Source organism: Bactrocera neohumeralis, chromosome 2 (assembly GCF_024586455.1).
Source record: "Bactrocera neohumeralis isolate Rockhampton chromosome 2, APGP_CSIRO_Bneo_wtdbg2-racon-allhic-juicebox.fasta_v2, whole genome shotgun sequence".
Classification (NCBI taxonomy): Eukaryota; Metazoa; Arthropoda; class Insecta; order Diptera; family Tephritidae; genus Bactrocera; species Bactrocera neohumeralis.
The window spans coordinates 85,680,690-85,701,221 of NC_065919.1; the positions used below are offsets into that span (position 1 = coordinate 85,680,690).

A 20,532-nucleotide genomic window follows, 5' to 3' on the forward strand; every position below is an offset into this window, starting at 1 on the left:
ATTGTTGAAATTTGCTTTTCTTCGTTCTTTCACTTTTATGCCAACTATAGTGTTGTCCCGCTTTTTCCTTTTCTGCTCTAACGAAAACAAAAATGTCATTTATTGCCTTTTTAAGTTAGTTTATCGGTTGTACTTCTTCTAGCATGAAAGTGTACGATAATTGCGGTGTTCATGAAGTTTCGCATCAAAATGACATTATTGCATAAAAACTTGATAATAAACTGATGTAGTTACGGTATTTGGTGTATGGAAGAGTTAAGGTTAAGTTAAAAAATGATATAAAAAAATCAACTCCACGAAAGTTGTCTAATTGATATTTAAAAGGTTATCAATATGAAAGCATCAATCAAAGCGCCACCTATTGTAAAATAGCCAAAGTAATTTTAATTTTTAGTTATTTGACCTCTATGGCAAAGCGTTTTTGAAGTTTCAAGGTATTTTATAGCAAAGACCTATCAATTTAAATTGTAGAAAACCCGATGAATGCAACATAAGAACGCTGCGTTTAAATTTTGGTCGATTGGGCCAAATTGACGAAATTAAAATTGTTTTTATATCTGTCTCATGAACGTTCTATTTTTCAAAACATTAAAACTTTTTCTCCAACTAACTCCAACCCTAAGGCACCGATCGTTTTGAAGTTTACAACACTATTTCTATACATTCATAATTTACGAGATCACCCTCAAACTTGTTAATATTTTTAATTTTACAATAACAATTTAACCAATTTGTTCGTCAAAAGCCGCCTTTTCCCTTTATTGTGTTATCAAAAAGTGAAAAATTGAAATTTCCAAAAACGCTCCCACCTAAGTTTCGATAGCTGGTGCTATTCTATTCATCAGATTATGGGATGCAAGAAAACCTTCGTACCCTCTGTTCTCTATTTGATCAAAACTAAGTAAGAAATAAGAATTCAATAGAAGAGGGTTTCGGTTTTTATTAAATGCACTAAAAATACATTATTTAAGCAATTATGTACGCATTCGCATTCGCATTCTATAATTAAAGATAATTTTATGAATAAGAAAAATATATCGATATGTCATGCCTACAAATATAGCTCCATATAGAAATGCCTAGGCAGACATTAAGCATTAAAACGCGCCATAGCCTGCAGAACGATTTCTTCAACCTGGAATTTGAAAAAGCGAAAGAAGAACTTTTTTTTTATGATTCTTAGTAGTTTGTTTGCATTTTATAATATTTTACCTGTACATAATCGGGTGTTTCTAATGCATATATAACCGCTTGGGCTACATCTTCGGCCTGCAGTTTTGGCAATTCGGCAACAGCTTTAGAATAAACGTTCAACAAATCCGTATCTACCATACCTGGACTAATGCTCTGAGTATACATATATGTACATATATAAAAAGATATATTTATTTTTTTGTACTCTTATATATGTATAAAATATATGAATTTTATATAGTTAAAGAATATAATAAAAATTGCATAATTTTCAATTCATACATTCATGTATTTATGTATGTCAAGTTAGATGTTACTACGATGCGATTTACATACCGTTAATTTAATATTTAATTTCAGAAAATGAATCTCCTGACGGACGGTTTGGCATAGTGCCGTTAGAGCATGTTTCGTCGCAGGGTAAACACTAAATAACGGCACCGGCACTTCCGGTATGCGATGTCCGAGGATGCTGAGTCAATGCATATGAAAGAAAAACAATGAAAAACAGTTTAATTGTAATTCTGTGAAAATACTTTTAAGTCTGTAACTGTCCACCTCAGTCTCAAGTCTTTGGGGACAATTTGAATTAGGTAGAAAACCGGCCAACCGATCGAGGACAAAGGTCAAATATGATTTGCTTTACCTTACGGTGTTAGATACACTTAGAATTTTCAAAAATCAAGAAAATTGCATATCGTTCCAGTGAATATTTTCGAAGTTACACGCAAATTGGAGAAGGCGTTTTAGAGTGCTTGGAAGTATAATACAAGGCCAAACTTTAAACGTGTTTTTCTCAAAATGGTGTTTTCAAAGTCGGTGACCAACGATACTCGAAAACGGTTTAACCGTTTAGTCTCAAATTTTAACGCGAGTTTTTTAAATATAATTAAACAAAGATTTTTTTCTCACCGATAAATTTTTTTTTTTTTATACACAATTTAAGTCCGAAATTTTGGTCAAAAATCGATTTTAGTTATTAGAAATCGCCATTTTGGCAAACAATTTTATTTTGCTTATTCCTTCCATTTATTATTAGATGTAACATTACTTTAACGAAATCTGTTTGGCTTTTCAGGTCAGTGCTTCCAGTTCAGAGACATCACTATGGTCACCGCAAAACGTCTTTTTTGAGAGGAGCTCCCGGAGATCGTCTGTAGTTCCTCTCCAAATAAATATTTTTACTAATAATAAGCCTTAAAATATACCACAATATTTTTGTATCAATAAATTTAAAAAATTTTCTCAGAAAAAATTCTGGAAAATATATATATGTAGATACAGGAGAATAGGGGAACTGCACAGTGTAGCTTGCAAATAACAATCACGTAGAAAATAGGATGGGTAAAAAGATGAATATTTTTATTTTGCGCTTGATACTCTGAAAAATTTCTTGGTAACACCTTTCGAAGTATGAGCTCTTAATTGTATCGGAAAGGTCCTCCGCCTTACCGTAAAATTCATATCTAACTTCCAACTATTTGAAAAAGCAGAAATAATATTTCCACCAAATCATTAATTTTGCAGTAATTGGAAGCGATATATAAATCATTCTATCCGATAATAGGAAAAAATAGATAACTGTAAGGCGGGAGACTTTCCCGTTGCAAATCTTACCTGTTCATTATAATAATGTGGCCCTTTACTTTACTTGCACTCATTAGCTTCACTCCTTCTCGTAGGCAAATGGATGTGGCCACAACATTAAGATCGAACAAAGCTTTGATATCCTTACCAGTGGATTCTTTTGGGTAATCATAATTAAAAGTCTGCAATGCGTAACTGCACTACTTAATACCTGATATAAAATTCGCCTTCAACATGCCTGCATTGCATACGAGTATTGTAATTGGTGGAAAATTCTCACGTACATATTTGAAAGCGGCTGTAATGCATTCCTCGTGGCTGAGATCACAGTGGCGACCATGAATTTTTCCGTCGCCTGACACTTGTTTATTCAAATCCTTGAATAGAGAAAACTTTTGTCAATCTGTGAAATTACGTTCTTGTTGTCAATGGAAAAATTGCTGAATGCTTCCATTTTAATATTATTTAGTTTTACTTATAAATATATTATCTCACTTTCTTGTATATGTACCTCGATCAATTCGGATCGTCGTGCCAATCCCACAACGGTTATGCCTTTGTTCGCCAAAAGTATAGCAATTTGAGCGCCAATACCAGCAGATGCGCCCGTCACAACGGCCACTTGCTGCACATTCTCGGCTGTAGCAGACATTTTTAGTTGTGCAAAAAGTAATCAGGAAGGTTTACGTTGTTCCTTAGCTTCGGCTTTTATTCAACTGCCACTAGTCACTGTCACGCCGTCGTTCGCTTTCAACCTCGAATACCGACTGATTGCTTTGACGTACTAATTTAAGTTGCTGCCTAAGTAGCCGGCTTAGCAATGGATTTATAGTATACATATCAAAATCATAACCCACAAGTGGTGTGCAGTGACAAATCATCTCATTATGACAGAAGAGCGGTGGAGAATGATTCAAATGATCTCGATATTCAATACCGTATAAAGCAGAAGTATAAATTGATTTCTGTGTTACTTTCGTAATTATACGACGAATATATGAATTGATATAATTATGTAGATATGGAAAAGCTTGGGACTTCATAATGCTTAGGTAAGAGTTTTAACGGAATGAAACACACACTTGCACTAATTACATATAAATAGTTGATTAATGTTAGTTTAATATACAAAATATAAATTAAAATACTTAAAGTACATAGTTTGCCAAAATAAGTATAAACTATTTTGCTTTTATACATATATGTATGTACATATATAATGTATAACATATAATTTAAAGTTCTTTAAGGGAATGCCAACTCGTTTATTTAAAACCCAAACTGATTGTTTTGAACAACAATTGAACTAAATTGTTATACCCCAAACAGGATATATTTATTAAGCCATGGTCATCATCAGCCGGTCTCTATATACGCGAACTCGTTTCTCAGTTTTTAAAATATCGATGAGAAAAATTTCACAATTCCGTTTGTCACAAAGAAACAGCAAATTAGTCGGTATCACCGATATGGATCATTATAGCATGCTGCTGACATACAAACTGACCGATCAAAATCAAGTTTAATTTCTTCAGAAAAGATTTCGTCTCTTTGTAGGTTAAAAAAGAACTTGCAAAACGTTTTTCATTGAATGCAAACCGTAAGTCGGTTACGTTTCAGATTTCATCTACTCCTTTACTGGCGTAGACGCCGCTTATTCGATTATAGCCGAACTAACAGTACCGCGCCAGTCGTTTCTTCTTTTCGCAACTTGGCGCCAATTGGAAATTCCAAACGAAGTCAGGTTCTTCTCCACCTGGTCCTTCCTCTTTCTCTGCTTCCACGGCAGGTATTGCGTCGAACACTTTCAGACCTGGAATGTACGACATGACCTAGCCAGCGCAGCCTCTGTCTCTTAATTCACTGAACTATGGCAATGTCGTCGTATATCATCGCACTTCATCGTTCCATCGAATGCGATATTCGTCGTGGCCAACATGCAACGAACCATAAATCTTTCGCAGAACCTTTTTCTCGAAAACTCGTAACGTCCACTCATCAGATGTTCACGCATGTAAGGAAAGTTATCTGATTGCCATTCACTTGGGAGTGGCCAGAAACGATTCTTTTACATACGGCTCAAGCAGCTCACGTCTTCCGGTCCTAGACCAAGTATCCTCTGGTTAGCCAAAGAACATCCGTTTGAAGGCGAGCTTAAGTAAGAAGGCGAAACATCCCCTCCACAGGGTTGTGCGCTGAGTTTGGGACCCGCCACGTAAAAAAAACGTTCCCAATGAAAAAGCATAAAAGTTTCAGATTTAGTTATAAATATAGTTGCGATAAATTCGAGTCAAGCGTAGGTATCCTAAAGGATGACTACTCGCAAAGGACCAAAACTGCTCTATGCGTGGCTTATTGGCCTACCAGATTGAGCTAACCTAGTTGCGATAAGATATGCACCTGTTTTAAGACCGATTTCTCAATGTCCAGGCATGGAGAATGCAAGGCTACCGATTCAGAGTAGTCGTGCGGTATTTTACAACCAGTTAGTTTATTTCTCTGATGGGCTCGATTGCATAGATGAATATAACAAAAACCCATGAGAATGTGTTGGCAGCTACGCTTGCTTAAATTCCATAACTGTATATTTGTAGATATGTTAATTTTTAAATAATCTGGAAGCTATCATTAAAAGTGCATCTAACAAGTTACGGTTCGCATTTGCGTGCCCTTCCCTCTTCCTTTTTATATAATCTTCTTGTTCTGATATAATCACACTAATCACTTTTAATTGACTAAACATCTTGGTTCATGCCCTTTGTCAATATCTATTTGTGTCAATTGATGTACCGCTATATGTACATATGTTTCAATTAATATGCAAGTCAATCTGTGCATGTGAATCATGTGAATTTCCTCTTTGTCAGCTGACTATTATTTTCATTCATTGGCGGCGCGTTCATTGTCCCAATGGCTCCAACCCTTCCTTTGGCTTGCAATTTTATTGCGTCACATTGGATGCCACACATTTGTAACCATTCTACTTGTATTTGACTCAGACAACATTATTTTAGTTGTTGTAGCTATTTCTGATCTCAGTCGCACTGTTGGATGAACAGAAATCATTTGCATCGCTGACCGCATTTTGTGTTATTGTTGTATTATTGCTCATATTTCAAGCAAAAATAGTAATACTCAACGGATACTGCTAACCAACATAGCAAAAGTAGCAGAGATCAAATTCTCTTCAGAGGCATTGTAGTCTTGTTTATTAAAGCAAATTTCTCTAGATAGAGAACCAAAATTAAACTTGAGAAGAATCACTGAGAAACGAAGGAAATGATATGCATAAAAAGTATACTACACAGGCAAGAAAAAAAGTACTGCTGTTGAAACTATATATTTTCTTATATCCGGAAAAGAGTAGGCCATTCTACAGAGATTAAAGAGTTAATTTCTTGTTGATTCTTCCAGAAAGTATTAAATATCTGTCTGACCTTTTAATAATTGACCATGTTAGCTATTAACAAAATCAGGCTCTTAATCTGTCTATCTAATCTATATTAAAGAGCTAGGATAATCTAGAGGCCTAAATAATAGACAAACTATTTTTTCTGAGATTAAGGAAATTTAGTATAATTTCTTTTTTCAGACTTTATTAACCATGTACGGGTATTTGACTGTATACTGAAATTTTTTTTGATACAATAAAGAGCCAACTGGACCAATTTTTGAATTTAGAGAAAAAAGTGCGATCTAAATCAACGTAAGGAGTGGCAGTGAAGTACGTACGCTTTTAACTCTTCATGAAATTACGAACTTTACATACCATACTTATTCCATTTATTCATCCGAACGCCGAACTCCTTCGACTCTGTAGTGGATTGGCCAGTTAAAATAAATTTTTTCGCCGCGCATATTTATCTCTTCAAATGTTACTATTACTTATTCCAAGTGTAGCCACGTCCTTCTTCAGCTGATCTTTCCAGTGGAGTAGAGGTCTTTCTCTTCCCTTGCATTCCCCTGCGGGTACTGCGTCGAATACTCGAAGCTGGAGTGTTTTCATCCATTCGGACGACATGACCTAGCCTCTTAATTCGCTGAACCATGTCAATGTCGTCGCATATCTAGAACAGCTCATCGCTCCATTGACTACGGTATTCACCCTTGCCAAAGCGCAAAGGACCATAAATCTTCCACAGTATTTTTCTCTTGAAAGCTCGTAACGCTGACTCGTCAGATTTTATCATGGTCCATGCCTCCGCACCATATAGCAGGGCGGGCATGATGATTGACTTGGAGAAATTGATCTTTGTTCGTCGAGAGAGGTCTTTTCTTCTCAATTGCCTACTCAGTTCAAAGTAGCACCTGTTGGCAATGAGTTATTCTGCGTTGGATTTCGAGCCTGATATTTTTATTGCTGTTAATACTGGTTTCAAGATAGACGAAATTATCTACGCTTTCGAAGTTATGACTGTGAGCAGTGTCGTGGGAGCCAAGTCGCGAGTTCGACAATTGTTTGTTTGATGACAGGAGATATTTCGTCTTGTCATAGTCTTGTAATGACGTGGTTGTTATGGCTAATGATATCGATGTCATCGGCGTACGCCAGCAGTTGCAGACTCTAGTAGAAGATTGTACTTTTTCTATTCAGCTCGGCAGTTCGAATTATTTTCTCCAGCAGTAGATTCAAGAAGTCGTACGATAGGTAGTCGCATTGTCTGAAACCTTGTTTGGTATCGAACGGCTCGGAGAGGTCGTTCCCGATCCTGACGGAGCTTTTATTATTGCTCAACGTCAGTTTACACAGCCGTATTAGTTTTGCGGGGATACCAAATTCAGACATAGCGGCAAAAAGGCAGATCCTTTTCGTAAAATCGACAAAGAGTTGTCGATCCTCTTTTCTCGAGTCATACTGATAAGCCAGAAATCAGACAAAAATTACAGAATACATATTTTATGTGCATAAGTAATAAACTTTATGCGAAGTTAATAAATAAAACTATAAAAAAACTATAAAATAAATCTATATTTTTCAGCTTTTCGAAAAATTTTATGTTTTTATGACAATTTATATAACGTAAAGTCTCTAAAGTTTTTTTGTGGATTATGTGGATTTGAATTAGGGAAGTTCAATTGAAGAAACTGTAACATCATTTGGACCACGTAATACTCTTCCAAGTTCTGGTCTCTTGTTATATCACAGTGTAATTCGAGTTCTTTTAATAGCAGCTTCACTCTCTTACAGTCTACACGCTGCTTTTACATATGGTTTCTCTCTTATTGGTACAAATTGTTCAAACTTCTCACATATTGAGTTGTTCGCGTTAAGTAAGCTGATTTTTGTATATGCAAACAGAAATTACATAAACTTCATTGCTTTTGCGGTTATTTTTAGTTGTAAGGCTTCTTACTATAACATGAATTTGTGTTCGAAACGGTACATATGTAAGTAGTTATAAACCTATACATATGTACTCCTCTAAAAAATTTTCCTCATAAAAATACTTACTTAAAGGCATTAATCCAGCCGGTCGGTCGGGCTTATTTCCAAAGTATTAAATTCTGAAAACAAGACTTTTAGCAGGCCTGTACTCTCACTCGCACTCAGGTTAGGATGGCAGAATATCATAATATGGTAATATATTTTCGGAAGGGTGCGAGTAACAAAGTACACACTTCATTCCCTTTTTATAGCTTTAACTGCAGGCTTTCGTCTTCGAAAAGTGCATTTACGGTATTTCTAATTTTAGTGGCTTACTTGTAGAATATGCAATCATCCCAACCAACTCACATACATAATGTAAAGTAAAGGCAAGTAACATCTATAATTTGCTTTCAACAAAGTTTTTAACTGCGAAAGAATTGGTGAGCGAAGATGATAAAAACTGCTTTCGCAAAGCAATTGCAGTTTCAATCCACGAGTACATTCGATGTTACACACAGCACGTTTGCATTTCGTTAATTTGTATTTCAAAGGACGCGGCACGCGACTTGCACACGAAATTGACGTCACGGTCGACCGACTAAAAACCATTTAAAGTTTTCGGTATAAATGCAATGCAAAGTGATACTATTTGGTGACTCTTTCCAAGTTGAATGCCACTGACAAACACAGAAGGACAACGAGAGTGAAGAAAGAAGTTTTGCTTCGGAAAACATAAAGAATTGCCAAGTCGAAAATAATATATTCTGTGCCAAAACATTTGCATTAAATATTATAAAATTACTGCAGGAAAATTCGTAACTACAGAAATAGCTATAAGTCTACTGGAGAGAAATTTTGGAAGTACCTACAATATTTAGTGCAGAAGGGGAATACTTAATTTGATTTATTTTCTTTACACAGATATTTTAATAGATCTTTTAGCAGTCTTTAAGCTGACTAGTGACAGAAGTTCCTAAAGCTTTTCTGTTTTCAGACCTATTCTCTTTATTATAGGAGGTTAGGTTGCATTTATATTCCTCCCAGATCCCCGTACGTTTCGTTTTATTGCTGAGCCTACGAACCTTTTTCCTAAGATCTGAGATTGGAGAGATGCCTAGCACCTCCCTTCTACTTATTGTAAGGAAAGTGAATGCACAACCACATTTTCTATATTTAAGTTGCTATTAAGAGGGGACTGACCTCATAAGTTGCAGTCGGTACTGCCCATTTCGAGTGATGGGCGTTTGCATCACATCCTAGGATCAAGGGTAGCTTGTGTCGCCCGCAGTAACTCACCAGTCTGTCCACAGCCTCTAGTGGTGCTGTGGATGCTTCTCCCGGGAAATAGGTTCCAGCCAGGATGAAGTCCTCTCGCTAGAGAAATCTCAGATTACTTTGTTTGGCGTCCTACTTTAGGTCTCTGATCTCCGCTTTGTAGATCCATGGTTCTTGAATCAGCAGGATGGCCAGATTGTTGACAGTCGAAGCTGCTGCTGCGTGGTGCAGGTTCACCTGGGTAACTTCCACGTTGACAGGTACTGCAGGATCGGTTTCATTGGTTCTCATTCTCGCTGTTTTCCGCGCTGCCATCCATAGGGTCCTTCAGCCCCTCCAGAAGGTCCTGTGGACCTGCAGGGACTTCCAGGGTCTTAGCAGTCGTAGCCTACTTTGACGTGCTGACGCCGGGGTGAGTGGCATCCTCATCCATCAGCATTTTTCCTATTGCTCCGCTCGCTCTAAGTGGTCACATTAGGCTTATCTTAGGCGAATTGAACCTGCTGTTCAGGCGGAAGCTTTCTGTCCGAATAAATGTATACGACTCATTGTCTATATAAAGATTTAGCCTCCATCCGGAGTTCTCGACTTTGTTGCTGAGCACACGGCAGGCCAAGCTGCTAAGACCCTCATTGTGGTTTTTTATGAGCCTGGGAGCAAATTCATATGGCTGCCCTGTGCATCTAGGGAGTAACAGCGCTATGCTGAGCAAGGGTCGGAATGTCGTCTCCCCTTTTTGCGCAGAGGACGGGACTTTCCCAGTCAACCAGCTTGGGAGTCCCTCAACCAGATAGCGGACATCTCGTCCTTGCATTTAACATAATAGACTATTGTCCAAGGCAACGCTACAATTTTCGAACAAATTGTTCTGATCGCACCTTCGTAGCGTATAACTGATATTCAAACTGACCGATCTAAATTAAGATAAAGATTTTATTTCCTTTTCTATCATGGTTTTGGTGCAGCCGAATTTAACTTTTTATAATTTAAACTTGTGCTTTAAACTCCAGGTCGATTTGGCATTGATTTCAAAGACAATTACACATTGATTTGGTTTATTGCTGACTTGTGTGATTAAATTGAGGTGTGTCGCAGTCGGTTGTATCCGTTTATACTGTTGCTCGGCAGATGGCTTAGTAAATTCTTGCGACCAATTGCTTTGGATAAGTGTCAGTATTGTGGCTGCTAATACCAGACAACACCAACAATTACCAGCATTTTGCCGTATTGCAGCATCAACAATGGATTTTCATGGATAAATCTGACAATGCTTGTTTAACACAGAAATGAAGAATAACACAAGGAAATGGCATTTGCTACCCAACACAGTCAAAACACATTTGCTCAAAGGACAAGTGGTATAAGTAGACATATACAATATGTGTATGTATATGTGTAACAGAGGGAAAGGTGAAAAGCTCAACGAAATACCACAAATGCTAACAAAACCACTCAACTGACATTCATAAGTATTTGCGTAGATATGACCGATATTTATCGAAAATTTCACAACGATAAACGATAATACAGAGATAAGATAACAATAACAATAAGTGAAATATTTGGTAGTCGAAAAAGTCTTTTCGAATTTTGTTAATAGGTGTCGTTACAGTCGACCTATGTAATTATGGAAAAGATTGACCAGGGCCGTCACATAAGCAGCCCTGACATCGCTAAGGAACTTAAAATGCATCATCAAACGGTTTTGAACCATTTAAAAAAGGCTGACTACAAAAAGAAGCTCGATGTTTGGGTACCACATGAATTGTCTATGAAATTTTAAAGAACCGATTTAATATCTGGAATTCTGGGAAATTAAATCGAACCATTCCTGAACCGAATAGTAATAGGAGACGAAAAGTCGATCTTATCGCAAAGCCAGGATTGATGTGCGAAAAATATCATGGTGAAGCTCCACAATGGTCAGTATTGAAGCCTCGAAAGGTTATGCTGAGTGTTTGGTGGGATTGGAAAGGAATCATCCACTATGAGCTGCTCCAGCCTGGTTGAACTGTTCTACATTTTACTGTCAACAACTGATGAGATTGAAGCAAGCAAACGAAAAAAAAACGGTCAGAACTGATCAACAGAAAGGGCTTCGTCTTTCATCAGGACAACGCTAGACACCACACACATCTTTGATGACTCGGTAAAAACTGGGAGAGCTTGGCTGGGAAGTTTTGATGCATCCACCATATAGCCCTGACCTTTCACCATCGGACTACCATTTGTTTCGGTCAATGCAGAACTCCCTTAATGGAGTAAAGTGATAATTACTCGTCGCAGTTTTTCGCCAAGAAACCAGAAAAGTTTTATACTGTTGGAATAGGGTCTCTAGCGGAAAAATGGAAAAAAGTGATAGACCAAAATGGTACATATTTGGTTCATTAAAGTTCATTATAAATATTAAAAAAATAAGTTGAAATTTGATTAGAAATACGAAAAGACTTTTTCGACTATCCAATATATTTATCAGTGTTTCCAGAACTATTCCAATGGATGGTTTAATTATTATACGTTTTACAACACTCAACCGACTAAAGTCTATAAGCTCTCGTACTATTTCAGTCCCTAATGTTCGATATGGAAATCGCACAAATATCGATAATTTATTCACATCGCCTCTTATTCGCTGTCGTATTTACAATAAGTATAAAGAATTAAATAATAAATACATTGCAATGCTCAGAGGATTATATGTATTGTACATACACACGATAATATAATATTGTAAATAAACCATACAAAGCTGTAATACAGCGACAGCAACAAAGGAATAAATTGATCCTGTAGAAGCATTTTGGTTACGGGTCGACGTCTGAAATTGTTTTGTTGTCTGACACTTGTCTTCCACAGTTGGCTTGTGTATCTAGCGGCATCTTCCTTTTGTAATATTTCTGTTGTGATTGAAAGTGAGAAAGTACAGAGCTGAAAATGTCTCGGCAGAAAAGTCAAAGCGATTGACGATGTCGTGCAGCATCAACAACAATAATGCCAATAAATTTGCTATCAAAACGTGTAAAACTAATCTCACAATAACATCAGTGACCCAACAGAACGAATGTCAGCAACATGCAACATATCTTCGAACAGCTCATTGTGCAGAGATGCTCACAGTTGGCGCTCCGGGAAAAAGAAATTCTATCCGCTAAACAGGATTTATTTTGAAGTGCGAGTTGTGGGTTTGACAGAGAGATGTTTTGCATTTCATTTGTGTTTGGGTGTCATGATGCGTTTTCTTAAGTTTTGTATGTATGTATATGTCTGTATGTATATTAAGGGGGTAAATTTAAAAATATTTGTTTTAAGTGAAGAAAGAAATAAATATGAAAGAAAGAAGAAGTATCAAATGGCCTAGGTTTGGATATAATAACGATATTTGGTACGGATGTGAGAGCTGTTTTGTTTATTAAATTGCCAATCATCGGCTATTGTGTTACTAATTTTGCCCGAAAATGGAAATGCTGAGACAAACTAAGTAAGTTTTGCCATAAACTAAAAAAAGGCATAAAAAAAAACAGTAGAGTAATTCTGCCGCTACAACAACAACAACAAATGAACAGCTTCTGGCTATCGATCTCTTAAAAAATGAGAGGTTAGTTCGTATATAGATATATAAACAGTTAGACGGATAGATGGTCAGACGAATATGTCTAAATCGTCTCAGCTCATCGTGCTGATTATTTATATATTATAGGGTCTCCGTTGTTTTCTTCTGAGTGTATTTAGTGTTCTGTGCTTGTTGTTGCGAAAATATCGTCCTCGATCTTAGGTTAATTGGGTGTTTAAAGGCTATGCACACATTTTTAGCATCAAGCCGCATTACCAGAAACATTAAATTTTATTTATATTCATTAAGATATCTTATAAATATTTTCAGAATAGCCCTCATACTGTCTGATTTCGAACATGTTTAGATGAAAATTGAAACGTATTAGATATAGTATATACTATACTTATACTAAGTTAACTGACCTCGCTTGAACCTCAGTTTGACTAATTATTTTGTAGCCCAGGTAAGTAAAGGGTGATCCATTTCAAGGTTCTATTTTTACAGATTTTACACAGAATCTTAAATTATCATTCCAAAGGAACATTCTTTTTGGAGTTTATCTCTTTCAAATGTTGGCCGCGGCTACGTCGCAGACGGTCCATCCGCTTAGTCCAATTTTCGATAATGTTTTGCACTAAGGTTTGAATACAAGCGGGATTGTCCGCATAGTATTAGACTTTACATATCCCCACAGAAAAAAGTCCAACGGTGTAATATTTCTCCTCTCTTCTCTCTTCTTGATACTTTTCAAGAGCCCATAGAGCGAAGCGATGTCGCATGGGAAGGTAGAGCGGCTTCAGTTCTTCCACAAGCAGTAAGTTTTACGCTTTCAATTTAAGAACCCGACGTAAAATGCGTCAAGTCGTTTCATACGTCAGTCCGAGATGCTGCGAACGGCGGTGAGACGACCCTCCACGGTTTTCGTGTACACTCTCAGTTACGGCTGCTGTATTTTCTTCACTGTGGCCTGGACTAGGTCAATTTGGTCGAATATTATCCAATAATGAATGAGTCTCAAGATGGGTGGTGATATTGCGAAAAGTACGCTCAGTAGACCTATTATATTGACCATAAGTTGAGCAAAGCGAACGAAACACATTCTTCACAGAACATGAATTTTACTAATAAAATTGAACGATTTGTGAACGTCGTTCAGGCATAAGTCTTTCCAGTGGCGTAGCTACAACTTCGGGCGCCCGGGGCCAAGGATGTTCTGCCGCCCCTTTATCTACCTACCTACAAGTTTCATGAGGTGGTTCGAACAAAAGTGAATTTTTACAAAATATTTTCGATTTTAAGTATATAAAATTTAGAAACTAGATGCCACGCAAATTCTGAAGTTCCAAAATTCTCACAGTACGGTTTTTGAGGAAATTGATAGTAAATTTACAAGACATCTTATTAAAAGCCATAGAAAAAACCCATTTTCGTCCTATATCTTGTACACTTTTGACACAATTTGCAGGAATTTTTGCCCGAATTGGAGTTTTTAAATACCATTTTTGAGAATTTGGAGAAATAAAAGTATTTGTTACATTCAAAGCATAGGGTAACTGTGAGAGTGACACGTCGCTAGACAAAGCTTGAAAAGTGCATCTTTAAATTCTATCACTATTTTTAAGAAAGATGTAAGCCAAAAGATATAAGACAAATTCAAAGACTGAAGAGTATTCGAGTAAAAATTAATATTTTTCATTGTTATTCAGATTATTTCATTGTGAGTGTACAACTCTTTATCTTTTATAATAAATTTTGTAAAAGGACGTTGCGCCCGACCGACCCCTTTTTCTTCCATCAGGACAACGCTAGACCACACACATATTTGACGACTCGGAAAAAATTGGGAGAGCTTGGCTAGAAAGTTTTGATGCATCCATCATATACGTCTAACCTTATATCGGACTACCATTTGTTTTGGTTAATGCAGAATTCCCTTAATGGAGTAAAGTTGGCTTCAAGAGAAGCCTGTGAAAATTACTTTTCGCGGTTTTTCGCCTGATGGAGTAATGTCTCCAGCGGAAAAATGGCAAAAAGTGGTCGACCAAAATGGTACATATTTGGTTCATTAAAGTTCATTATAAATATAAAAAAATATGTTGAAGTTTGATGAGAAATACGAAAAGACTTTTTCGACTACCCAATAATTCGAATCTGCCTTGGTGGGCTTACTCTTTTCAGGTGTAAATTCATTCATTAATGAATTAATTTCACTCAAAAATCTCTAATTTTCCATGCTTGCGAAGCAAGTCACCCAAAGCGAGCAGATTTTTCGAATATCTTTTAATCTAACTTGAAAGTAGCTTTAGTTGAAAATGGTCGACTTACTTCTTAGTGTGTGCAGTTAATAAGTAGAATATATAAAGTGGCAAGCAACTTTAACGATGCAAGTGTTAGTAACCCACTTTTCAACACTTTATCTGCTCACAAATTTTCAAAAGCTTTCAAACTAAATCATAAAACCGCGCGTAGCTAACATAGCTACCGTTCTAACTGTTGTTGGCGGCAACTACTATTTCACTGCCGCAGTAAAAATTATTTGTTATTCCAGCATAAACGCGGGAATCGCCCTCCATTCCGCTCGTGCTGCCATTTTTGAATATGTTGCAGTACTTTTATGCGACAGCTGCACTTGCTATTGCGTAAGTAAGCGTAGCGCTGTGGTAGTGGCACCAACATATGTGCAGCAACTAAATTTTCCCAAGCACACCAAACTTCTTAACGTACTTGGTAAGTTTAATTTTTTCCTGCGGAAATAACTTATTTGCCTTTTTAAATCGTTCGTCTGTTACATCTTTAGGATTTGGAAATTATGTCAACTCTCGGACGAAGTTTTCGCTGCAATGCATCACCACTACGCGCGCGCCCCGCTGCTCAGTCGAACGTCGCCACTTTGCTGCATGACTAATTCGCTCGACTAAGGCTCGCCCGATGCGCGCTTGGGTTCCTGCTTCCGCCTCTGCCTCCGCAGCTGCTGCAGTGCTACAATGTGACAAAATTGTTACAAGTGAACTCTTGATTTGCCGCCGCGTGCCACCACCACGGACGACACTGCCACTTAGCGTTCTTTGTAGCCTAAAAATGTGAAGTGACTTTGGGTCCATTCAACCAACTAACTAACTTTTTCGCCTATGCAGTTACTCTGCTCGTGTGTACATACATATTTGTGGAAGTTTGTGTGTGTGTGTGTGGTGTTTCAGTGCTTCTATTTGCTGGCAAAGTGAAGATGCGCACGCAAAAGCAGCATCATTCATTCTTGCCCAAAATTTGTCGTGAATTTTTTATGTGCTGCTTGCGGCATAAAGCGACGTGTTTGGCCCACTGTGCGCTAAGTCGTTTTCGCATATCCTGCTGGCCATCCGTTGACTTGGGAAATGGTCAACGGCTGTTTTGCGCCGAGATATTCGCTGGTCGTGCCATTTGCTCGGGCTTGGGCTTGACGGCTGCTATTACTAAAGCTCCCTGAGCTTTTGCACAATGGTTACGACAGTAAAAAAATCCTAGTACAAGTAAGTATTTTAGAGAATGTGTGTTAAATAAAGTGTTTTGAATGAATGTCACAGGCGTTTGAAAAGCGCCTGCCTGTCCCGAAGGTTTTACAGCGCCTTACAAGTTTGCGGATCTTATTTATTTTTTAAATGCTTGTAATTTACGTTTTTCCTGCTTTCTTTGCTAACTGGGTCAGTAGTTAAGTAGCTTCCTGTAAAAAGCCAACAGTTGACAAGATAATTGCAACTATTTAAGTCGTCGCTTCTTTGCATTGCAGGAAATTAAAAATGCAGCTTAGAGAATTTTCAGCAAAGAAGATGAGTTACTTAACTTCTCAAATTATTTCTAAAACTTTTGGTTATGTAAATCAAATAAAAGTAATTAAAAACTGACGAAAATATTATTTTCTCATAAAAACCGCTCGTTTCCAGGCCATATGAACGGAGGCATATTTAGGTATTTGCTCAATAACCGAAATTTGCTATGAAATGTACGGTATCAAGTCAGTCGTAAGCTTCTTTTTCTTTACTGACGTAGACACCGCTTACGCGATTATAGCCGAGTTAGCAACGCTACGTGGCGCCATTTGGAGATTCCAAGTGAAGCCAGGTCCTTTTCCACCTGGTCTTTCCAACGGAGTGGAGGGCTTTCTCTTCCTCTGCTTTCCCCAGCGGGTACTGCTTGCAATATTCTCATCCATTCGGACGACATGACCTAGCCAGTGTAGCCGCCGTCTCTTAATTCACTGAACTATCTCAATGGACCGTAAATTTTCCGCAGAGCCTTTCTCTCGAAAATTCGTAACGCCGACTCATCAGATGTTCTCATCGTCCATGCCTCTGCAGCGTATAGCAGGATGAGAATAATGAGTGACTTATAGAGTTTTGTTTTTGTTCGTCAGAAGAGGAATTTACTTCTCAATTGCCTACTGAGTCCGAAGTAGCACCTGTTGACAAGAGATATCCTGCGTTGGATTTCGTGGCTGACATTGTTGTTGGTGTTGATGCTAGTTCCAGGATAGACGAAATTATCTACAAATTCGAAGTTATGAGTGTCAACAGTGACGTGATGCTTAGTCGCGAGTGCGACGACTGCTTGTTTGATTTTGATTGTTTGATGACAGGAGACACATATTTCGTCTTGCCCTCGTTCACTACCAAACCCATCTGCTTCGCATCTAGTCTGGAGACTCGATTAAGTTCTGCAGCTCGAATTATATTCTCCAGAAGCAGATCGAAAAAGTCGCACGATAGGGAGTCGCCTTGTCTGAAACCTCGTTTGGTATCGAACGGCTTGGAGAGGTCCTTCCCGTTAGCAGTAAGCGCTTAGAACATTATATTGGTAGTCGTAAAAGTCTTTGCGTATTTCTTATAATAAATATATAAACAAATATGAATATATGTACTGCGGACAAAAAATAGTAAAACTTTTTAATTTAAAATTTGCGCGAAAACCCATTCCTCGAAATATTTTATTTCTTGGTTGGTATGACTGTCTGTGACATCTGTGACTTCAAATCTAAATAATCATTAGTGTTTAGTATATGCTTGTCTTTGCATTTGGCGATTTATACGATTAGTGAAATTATTCCACATAGAAGTTCCATTAGATTTTGTGTGCGGAATCAAATTTCTGGCGACGAAACTTCAGAATGTTGGAAAAGACCTTCAGTGATAATTGTTTGTCGCGAGCAAGTGTTTTTTATTGGTACAACTTATTCAAAGAGAATCGAGAACGCGTTGACAACGAACAATGCCCAGGTTGGCTATCTACGTAAATAAAAGAAAGAAATTGGTGCTTGAGAATCGACGATTGAAAGAGTCAGAGGTCTTGCTGACATTTTTGGAATATTGGAAGGGTCACTGAAAACGACTTGAAAGATCATTTGGGCCTAAGAAAAGTGAAAGCACGATTGGTTTCAAAATCACTAACTAACCTTATGTCATAAACGTATTATTACTGGCGACGAGTCTTCGATCTATGGCTACGACCCGGAAATAGACGATCAATCGACCGAATATAGTGGCAGAGGTGAACCGAAGCTATTCGTAAAATGAGGATAATGCAATTTGAATGAATTTTAACTAATATCGTGCCGCAATCATCGTATACGCCTGACTGCTGGCTATTCAGGAAACACAATCGACCGCTCCGGAGAAACCGTTTTGTGCAAATTGAAGTCGTGAAGTCGGCGAACTGCTACGCGCATTGAGGGCTATTCCTGAAACAGGCTTTAACAACGGTTTTGAGGATTGGAAAAACGTTGGCACAAGTGTATTGGGGCCAAGGGGGAATACTTTGAGGGGAACGACATAGATTTTGAAGAAAAAATTAAGAATTTAAAATTATGAACAAGACCTTATTATTTTTTGCTTATAATAGTATTCTGTTTGTGGAGAATAGAGAAGGTATAACACAATTTCGACCACTTTTAGATCAGAGTTGTGCCATTACATAGGCTCTACATTTTTAATTCAACTATCTATTTTAACCTAAATAACTCATTGGTATTGAAAATAGCATTTTGAGGAAAGTAGGCATGGTTGTGGTTAGGTTATACTAAGTTTGTCGGCATTTTTGATTGCGGAGGTATGATATTTTTCCCAGAAGTAGTCTAATTTTTTGTTTTTGGCACCGATAGTTACTGCACTCTATCAAGTTTAAAAAAAGTTCGTATAAGAAGATTTTCTCCATTTATATGCCGTGTCAGACTGGATCAATTGCGTCTGATGTGTTAAGCAGTTTGTTGAGTATTTGAGTTATCTTGATAAACAATTTGAGTTAAAAACACGTACATAACGTACATATATTTTTGTAATTTTAGTAAATGTTGGTGACCCTACACCCCCTGATTCCAATACAAAAAATCATCCCTATTAGGAAATCTTTATTTCCATTATCGGTTTAAGCAACCCAAAATAAGTAAGAAATATGTTCTATGCTGTCGCGAAATGACTAGTGAGATGTAATAGGTTGTCAAAAAAGTCTTGCGGTATTTTCGCTAGTTGGCGCTGAAAGCGCGTAGTTCTAGTTTTATTCGTCGCATCGGGTCATGCTATACTTTTTTGGAAAGCTCATTTCACGCGCTAACACGTGTTTGATCGATTGTCGTTTCTTTTAAGTCGTTCGTGAGTCAAAGCGTCGCAAACATGGAGCAAAATAAAGAGAAAATACGGCATATTTTACAGTACTACTACGATAAAGGCAAAAATGCATCTCAAGCCGCCAATAAAATTTGTGCAGTTTATCGACACAGTTTCCATTTCCACCGCACAATGATGGTTTCAACGTTTTCGTTCTGGTGTAGAGGTGGTCGAAGATGCGGCACGCTCCGGAAGGCCTGTCGTCGAAAATTGCGATAAAATTGCTGAATTGGTCAAAAGAGACCGGCATAGTAGCAGCCGTAGCATCGGTCAAGAGCTGAGCATGAGTCATCAAAAATTCATTTCAATTTCAATAAAAAAAAAAAATTCAATAAAAATACCGCAAGACTTTTTTGACAACCCATTATATAATGAATACATATTTTTATAGTAAAGCCTTGTAAAGAAAGTACTAACTATGGAACTTAAATGTATAAGTTTGCGTTGTTGAGTTCGTGATTTCTTTGCGAATGCCCGCACTCTCTTCAACGCTGCGATACGCAATTGGATCTTAGATATTTGGAAAATTATAATTTCCTAAAACTCTCACCAACTAAAATACATTCATTGTCAAGCCAACTTATTCAAATTGAAACCCGAGAGGACAAATACCGACGAAAAGTGCAGACGAACAAGAATTAAATGCTAATACTAAGTCATCCGGACATATCCATTGAAGCAACAGAGAAAACAACAATGTTGGCTGCGACACCGTTAGACTGCAACACGTTCGTACACTTTAACGGCAACACAAAAAGAAAAGAGAAGCAACAAAAAACGCACGCAGAATGCAGTATTCAGCGAATGCACGAAGATATGGGCATGGCAGTTGAAGGATGGGCGAAAGTAAAGTTTTTGCTGGCGCATAAGCAAACGCACAATGTTTGCGCTGATTACAGTGCAAATAGCTTTTGATTTCACAAATC

General features: G+C 37.5%; 1 protein-coding gene across 2 annotated transcripts; it reads right to left on the reverse strand.

Annotated features, from left to right (window-relative positions):
• Nucleotides 1-915: 915 nt before the first annotated feature.
• Nucleotides 916-3,575, reverse strand: LOC126761616 (farnesol dehydrogenase). 2 transcript variants are annotated; one of them, XM_050477954.1, is made up of 7 exons: nt 3,293-3,575; nt 2,993-3,158; nt 2,812-2,938; nt 1,531-1,666; nt 1,213-1,347; nt 1,088-1,135; nt 916-1,057 (listed from the first exon to the last, which is right to left on the reverse strand). In XM_050477954.1, the coding sequence occupies exons 1-6, from the start codon at nt 3,431-3,433 to the stop codon at nt 1,091-1,093; spliced, it is 750 nt and encodes a 249-aa protein (XP_050333911.1). In that variant the 5' UTR covers nt 3,434-3,575; the 3' UTR covers nt 916-1,057; nt 1,088-1,090. The 2 variants fall into 2 exon arrangements, with proteins under 2 accessions (XP_050333911.1, XP_050333904.1); XM_050477947.1 differs by having other exon boundaries at nt 916-1,135.
• Between the last annotated feature and the right edge of the window lie 16,957 nt (nt 3,576-20,532).

Coding starts and splice junctions, on each gene's coding strand:
- LOC126761616 (XM_050477954.1), bottom strand. CDS start 3,433: ATGTCTGCTACAGCCGAGAATGTGCAGCAAGTGGCCGTTGTGACGGGC. Junction 3,159..3,292: donor GACGATCCGAATTGATCGAG/GTACATATACAA, acceptor TCTCTATTCAAG/GATTTGAATAAACAAGTGTC. Junction 1,136..1,212: donor AAACACCCGATTATGTACAG/GTAAAATATTAT, acceptor TTCAAATTCCAG/GTTGAAGAAATCGTTCTGCA.